Source organism: Lactuca saligna, chromosome 9 (assembly GCF_052625555.1).
Source record: "Lactuca saligna cultivar CGN05327 chromosome 9, ASM5262555v1, whole genome shotgun sequence".
In the NCBI taxonomy this organism is placed as follows: Eukaryota; Viridiplantae; Streptophyta; class Magnoliopsida; order Asterales; family Asteraceae; genus Lactuca; species Lactuca saligna.
Window position 1 is genome coordinate 77,846,221 of NC_136425.1, and position 8,047 is coordinate 77,854,267.

Below are 8,047 nucleotides of genomic sequence, written 5' to 3' on the forward strand. Positions count from 1 at the left end.
ACCCGATACTCGAAAAAATCGAATGGGTAATTCGGGTATTGGGTACAGAGCTAAAACTAATAAAGAAACCGAATTACATTTTAATTTAATTGTACGTCAATCAAACTTATGAGTTGATCACACTTGATTCCGTTTCAATTTATTTGCCAACTTCATTATCTTCCAAAAAAAGAAAAAAGAAAAAAACACTAAACACCTCCTAAGTGTCAAGACTCAAGACATCCAACTTTGATATTATGAATCAATCATATATATTAAAAATTATTTAATCTATATATAGCTACAAAGTATTAATTAGCAGGACCATAATAACAATAACTTTTTCAAAAGCGCCTTTAAAAGTCATACAAGTTACTGTGAAACCTTATTTAAATATTAATCTCGATTAGGTTCTATATGTTTTCCACCAAATATAAATAGACAGTTAATACAAATAAAAGTAAGAATAATATAAACAAACTGATTTTTTTTTTTCTATTTTATAAAATTATCAACTTTTTTAAATCTTTTAAATTTATAAGTTAGTTGGTGTGAGATCCGTATATTATACTGGTTAATTTAAAAAATAATTAAACTTAAAGTATAAAAATGAAATATTTTTTAATGTACAACTTTAAAATAAGAAAAAAAAACGTATTTATTATAATTTAATATTATATATATATATATATATTAATACTTTACATATCTATTTTATCTACTATAATAAATGAAGGTTTTTTTGCCATATGTCATCTTTTCATTCATTTGGATACATGATATTTTCTAGATTTTTTAAATTTTCTATTTTCCACTTGTCATTTTATTGTATTTTTCATTTTATTAATTTAAAATTTCACATTTAATGTGTAAGGAAATATATATGTAAAGTATATATTAGAAAGAATTTATATATGTAATGTAATCAATACATTAAAGTCTCATTAATTTTAATAATTCAAAATTTTCTTATTTTTCTTATAAATTCAAACTTTTCAAATTGTTAAAATTATATATATATATATATATATATATATATATTAATTAAACTCATGTAATACATGAGTCTCACACCTAGTATAAGTATATAATTAAAAATTAAAACAAACCAAATATTGACAAGTGAATAATATTTATTTTAAAATTACCACAAAATAACAAGTATCAAAACACATAAAAAATTGACAAGTAGAAAAAAAAAAAAAAACAAAAAACTCAACAAATCCGATTATTATTATTATTATATTATAGATACACTTACAAAAAAAAATAAAAGATGTCCATTAAAAATATACACATATATACACCACTTTATCCCACTTGAGGTTTTACATTTGATAGGTGTTATATCGTACACGATTCCTCCTCCGCCATAAATTTTCCCCACGCTCCGATAGGACCACAACAACATAACGCCACGTTTCACGTTACAAGCAATCATACAGCGAGTGCATCCCACGCTCCTCTCGTGCATCTTTAGCCACAAGTGTACCTACCAGGATCGGATCTTCTTATTATTCCGTAAACACCCTTCCCTCACTAAACGAATTTACATTTCTACCCTTCTCCCTTTCTCTCTTTATGTATTCAGAATTCAGATTCTGTTTGTGCATTTGAGTACAAGCATATTCAAAAATCGAACCCTTGTTTCACTTGAAAGTCGGATTTGTTACTTAGGGCTTTCGGTTTGTAATGGTGGAGCCAATGAATGGTGATGAAGATCACGATGGCTCTGAGGGGGAATTTCTGTTAAAGGAGATAAGTATCGGCGGCGGTGGCGGTAGCGGAGGTACTGGTGGTCGTGACGTGTCATGGCGGTTGAACTTCGACGGGTTTCAGTTCTCGTCGGAACATAAAGAGAAGCCTCCTCGAGGTTTCCATGACTGCCTTGGGGTTTTAGGTAAAGTTTTTCAGTTATGCCTTTCCCATTATGTGTTGATTCTGATTGCTTTATTTGAATAATTTGATTTGAAGTGTCCAATACTGGAAAAATTCTGTCACTGATGTTCCAAAACTGTTTTGTTTGTTAGTTTATAGTTTTATCGATCTGTTTTGTTTGTTTTTTATGCTACTGATTTCTTTACTCAGGTTTATACTTGGTCAATTGATTTAACAACTAATTTAAACTCGTACAAACGACAAACTAGTCTTATTTTTGAGCTTTTTTAAATACATATGAAGATAATCGAGTCTGTAAGGCGCAATTCCCTTGAGTTTCGATGAACACACACCACATAGTTTCCTGTTTTCATGTAAAATCACTGCTAATGGAGTGTGCCTTTTCAATTTGTTTATGGCTTATATGCTTATTGCTTGACAGCAGTACTGGTTTAATTTAATAATTAATATACAAAAGTGATTACTAATGGAGTTACCTTTTGATTTGTGATCCCAAATATCCCCCATCACTTAGTTTTCCACTTGTTTCTTTATAGTTACTCATCACTTATAATAACTCACATAAGGCAGCTATACAATGATGTTTTTGCTTACTTGTTTTAAAATTTTCAGGTCCAGAAGACAATGTAGCAGAGTATTACCAACAACAGGTAGAGATGCTGGAAGGTTTTACTGAAATGGATGTATTAGCAGAACGTGGCTTTGTTCCTCGTTTATCTGAGGTAAAATTACTTAAATCTCCCTCAAACATTACTAATTAACACTTATAGCATAACTTAAAAAGCAAGATGCTTGTTCAACTTACAGGAAGAGAAAGCATGTTTAGCAAGAAGGGAGACACTTGCCATTAGAATATCAAACATTGCAAACATGATTCTTTTTATTGCAAAAGTTTATGCATCAATTAAAAGTGGTTCATTAGCCATAATCGCATCCACATTGGACTCCCTTCTTGATCTTTTATCAGGATTTATCCTCTGGTTTACAGCCTTCTCAATGCAAACTCCAAACCCTTATCAATACCCAATTGGAAAAAGACGAATGCAGCCTTTGGTTAGTATGCAAATGCAAATGCATTTTCCAATTCCTATTTACATTTTTTCCAATCTTTCTAATTTTCAAAAAATAATTTCTAGGGAATTCTTGTGTTTGCATCTGTCATGGCAACACTTGGACTACAGATAATCTTGGAATCTGTACGCACGTTAGCATCTAATGTAAGTAATCAAATAAAACAAACCAATAAATATAATTATATATCATTAACATGTAATTGTTATGACAAATTCAGGAGAAAGATTTCAACTTGACAAGAGAACAAGAGCAATGGGTTGTTGGGATTATGCTATCTGTGACATTGGTGAAACTTGTTCTATGTATATATTGCAGATCATTCACCAATGAGATTGTGAAAGCATATGCTCAAGATCACTTCTTTGATGTTGTCACTAATCTAATTGGATTAATAGCTGTTCTTCTTGCTAATTATATCAGTGATTGGATGGACCCCGTTGGAGCTATAATTGTAAGCCCTTTCTATAAATATTCTTATACTTTTACATAATGATGTGACTCTCATTTGTAATGACAGCTGGCGCTTTATACTATTCGGACATGGTCACTAACAGTATTGGAAAATGTGAATTCCTTAGTGGGAAAATCAGCTGCTCCTGAATATCTACAAAAGTTAACTTACTTATGTTGGAATCATCATAAGTCTATAAAACATATTGATACTGTAAGGGCGTATACTTTTGGATCACATTACTTTGTTGAGGTGGATATTGTTCTTCCATCTGATATGCCTTTACAAATAGCTCATGATATTGGGGAATCTTTGCAAGAGAAGCTTGAGCTTTTGCCTGATATAGAACGTGCTTTTGTTCATCTTGATTATGAGTTTTCACATAAACCTGAACATGCACAAACACATCTTTAAATTTGGGGTGTGATGGTGAGTTTTTGTTGGTGATTCTTTTGGGGATGTGTAAGGGAAAGATGATGGAGGGTGTTTGGTAGTTAATGGTTAATGGAGTGTGTAATGCTATAGTTGTTATTACTGCTGATTTCTTTATGATTATTGTGAAAGTAGATAATCATATTCTAACCATATTCTTTATGCTCAACGTTTACAGAGTAAGTAACGATATGATAAGGTAATGTTTGGTGGAAAGAAAATGAAAGTAATTAAGTAAGGAATGTTTATGTTATAAAACCATGATGGAAGATAAAGTTTGGTTTTTGGGTTTTTTACACACGTATAATCCGTAAGAGTGTTTATTTCGTCAAATCTGTATTTTTTTTCTTCCCTTTATGGATAATGTACTAAAAGAATAAATGAAGGGAGATCTCCGATAAAATCCTAATATTTTGGATCGTTTTACGGTTTAATTTTTAATTTTTATTTTTTGAATAGAAAAATCCTGATTATTTTATATTTTGTCAAAATTAACAAAATAATAATTTTTTTTTCAACAGGAAATGATAAATTATTGTATAAAATTAGATAATCATGATTTTTTTATTTAAAAAATAAATTTATGATTAAACCATGACTCAAAATATTAAAATTTTATCAAGATTTTCTTGTAAATTAAAACTATCTACAAAGCCATCTTTCAACAACTTGCAATGCCACTTGTATAACGTTAATATGCCACGTCCACATACTTCTTTCAACTATTGAAAGCCTTGCAAAAAAAAGTGATCTATATTTATGAATTGTTAATTGCTTATTTATTTAGTTATTCTTATGTGGCATGTATTTGCACCGATGTGGGTGCTCTAAGACATACATTAAGGGGCTGTTTGTTTTTTGTGTGAAGATTTGCGCAATCATTTTTGTCTGCACCGCGCAGACAACGCGCAAACATATGTCCTTACAGATTGTTTGTTTTTTGGAAGTACGCAGATCAGAAAACGTCTGCGTGAAGTCTTCCTGGCGCAGACATGAGCCACTGTCTTCAAAGGTCTTCAGATCTCATTTTAACCTTAAAAAAAAAAAAGGGCAACAGTTATTTTATTTTATTTTTTATTTTATTTATTTATTTTTTTTTTTTTAAATACATTTTAATGTTTATGATATGAAATTAAGTTTAAAAATTCAATTTATTTTAACAGCCGCAGACGTTAAAAACAAACAGTCTTATTGCATACTGTAGACATTGGGGCTGTTTGTTTTTTGTGTGAAGATCTGCGCAACCACTTTTGTCTGCGCCGCGCAGACATATGCCCTCGTAGATTGTTTGTTTTTTGGAAGTGTGCAGATCAGAAAACGTCTGCGCGAGGTCTTCCTGGCGAAGACATGAGCCACTGTCTTTAAAGGTCTTCAGACCTCATTTTAACCTAAACCAAAAATAAAAACATGGCCATCGTGTAGTTTTTTTTTCTTTCATTTTTTTTTTGTTAAAAATGCATTTTAAATGTTTATAACATGAAATTAAGTTTAAAAATTTAATTTATTTTAACAGTCCGCAGACGTTAAAAACAAACAGTCTTCTTATTGCAGACTGCAGGCATTTGGTCCACCTCTTCTGCCGCAGAGGCTTGCAGATGCGGTCCGCAGATTGCAGATATTTTGATTTCAAAAAAACAAATAGCACCTTAGTCCACCTCTTCTGCCGCAGAGGCTTGCTGATATGATCCGCAGATTGTAGACATTTTGATTTCAAAAAAACAAACAACACCTAAATTTTGAAACCGCAAGTTAGACAATTGCGGCTTGGGCCGCTAGGCAAAAGAAGGAAAAATAGGCCTAAATACAAAACCAAATGAATGGAATGGAAGTTCAAATTGAAAGCATGGATGGTGCTACAAAACCTGTATTTTATATATATATATATATATATATATATATATATATATATATATATATATATATATATATATATATATATATATATATATATAATTTAACTTCATGTTCAAGCATTATAATATTACATTACATTATCATTTAGTTATTATAAATAAAATAACCATTTTAATTATTTTAAGGGTTAATGTCATTTTTGGTCACTTAACTTTTGGTTTTGTGTTTATTTGGTCACTTAATTTTTTTTTTTTTTTTAAGTTTTAAAAGGTCATCAAACTTTTGACTTTGTGCTCATTTAGTCACTTAACTTTTGGTTTGATCACTTAACTTTTAGATTTGTACTCATTTAATCACCTAACTTTTAAAATTGTGCTAATTTAGTCACTAAACTTTTTAAAAAAATTTCAAAAGTTTAGTGACTAAATGAGCACAATTTTAAAAGTTAGGTGACTAAATGTGACCAAACCAAAAGTTAAATGACTAAATACACACAAAGTCAAAAATTTAATAACCTTTTAAAACTTTAAAAGAGTTAAGTGACCAAATGAACACAAAACCAAAAATTAAGTTAACAAAAATAACATAAACCCTTATTTTAAAGTTATATAAAATTTAAGAATATATTATGGATGCTATAATTATAAACCATTATTCTGACCCGTCTAATTTATTTAATTGTTTGTAAAATTATGTAAATTAGTTAACCATATGTTTATTTATGTTTTCTTCAACATATTAGATGGACATGTAAAAAGAGTGTTTTTAACCAAAAACTCGGATACCAACTTGTAAATTAGTTTACATGCACCGTTAAATTTAACGTTGTAAATTTAAAGAAAAAAAATTAGATTGTAGTAAGGGGAATATACTATATGTTTAACTTAATTACTAATTATTTTTCATAAATTATGGATAGGGATGTAAACAGGTCGGGGATGGTGCGGGGTTGGCCAACCCCATCCCCATCTCCGACGGGTGCGGGGAATCGAATCTCATCCGTGACCCATCCATGGTTGTATATGATGTATTTTCAAAAATATAAAACATTACTTTTTTATAACAATAAATCACAAATAACATAGTAACTTGTTCGATAATGCAACTAATGTATTGATGAAATGAGAAAAGGAAAACAATAAATTGATTAGTTTGCATATAGTATAATAATTAAAAAAAAAGAATAAGAACATAGTAACTTAAATCGCTTTGTAACGCCCCGTTTCTGGTACGTAATTATTTTGATTAAATATTTATTTTGGAAGAGCTACTCGGCGAGTTGTAGCCCTAACTCGCCGAGTAGATGTCGAGTTAGATGCGGGCTTTAAGTGATCTACTCGGCAAGTCCACGCCTAAATTCGGCGAGTCCACGCCTAAACTCGGCGAGTAGGCCAATCAGGAGGAGACCCTAATCCTTAGGGTTTGCACCCTATTTAAACGTCCTTGCAGCACCATCTCAGCCCCTATCACCCTCAGAGCAATCCTTATCGAAAACGCTAGCCTCCATTGGTGAGTTTGAGTGATAGTTGCCTTGTGAAGGGACTTTTGGTGCACTTTGGAGCAAGTGGAAGAAGGGAGAAGTTGAAGAGATCAAGGAAGGGGACTTAGATCTAGAACACATTCATTTGTGGTTGTCCATTCTGGTAATAAAGTTTCCATCTTGGTTATTTATCTATTAGATCTTGTTTGTCCCTAAATTGTTGCTTTTAAGCCCTAAAACCCAAATCCTTGAAGAGAAACCTTATGGTTGGGTTATACTTCAGATCTGGACTCTCATTAGCTTCTTGAAGTGTTAAGTTTGGTCATATTGGTCATTAAGGTCCCTCTTGATCTTAGAACCCATTAAGAACTTAGTTTGGACATTTGAAGCCTCTAAAGCTATGCATGCACGTAAAGTTTGCAACTTTACGTGATAAGCATGCCCTAGAAGCCTAGATATGTGGTTTGGAGCCGCTGCATGGCTCAAATCAGGTATGTATAAGAAAAGGACTGAATGAACTCGACGAGTAGAATGATGGACTCGGCGAGTCCTATGAAGATAGCCGTGGACTCGGCGAGTTGGATGAGCAACTGGGCGAGTTCGATGAAGATTGCCTTAAGACTCGACGAGTTGTTCTTCAACTCGGCGAGTCAGATGAACTTGGACTTAGTATGTATGCATCGAGGAAGAACGCGTCGAGTCTTCGCTAAGCTCGACGAGTAGACCGGGTGTAGAACTAGAACATATGGAAGGGACTCGGCGAGTTGGCGAGCCAACTCGGCGAGTCCGGTCAACCAGGAAGTTGACTTTGACCGGGGGGTAAAATAGTCATTTTACCCTTAGATTAGTTATCAGTATCTGACTTAGTGTTTATGGAA

At 32.0% G+C, this 8,047-nt stretch overlaps 1 protein-coding gene across 1 annotated transcript; it reads left to right on the forward strand.

The window, feature by feature from the left end:
- Positions 1-1,552: 1,552 nt before the first annotated feature.
- LOC145014971 (metal tolerance protein 11-like) lies at positions 1,553-3,988 on the forward strand. Its single transcript, XM_078973417.1, has 6 exons — positions 1,553-1,879; positions 2,491-2,600; positions 2,686-2,931; positions 3,015-3,095; positions 3,170-3,403; positions 3,470-3,988. Exons 1-6 carry the CDS (start codon positions 1,672-1,674, stop codon positions 3,815-3,817), a joined length of 1,227 nt encoding a protein of 408 aa, XP_078829543.1. The 5' UTR covers positions 1,553-1,671; the 3' UTR covers positions 3,818-3,988.
- Positions 3,989-8,047: the final 4,059 nt, after the last annotated feature.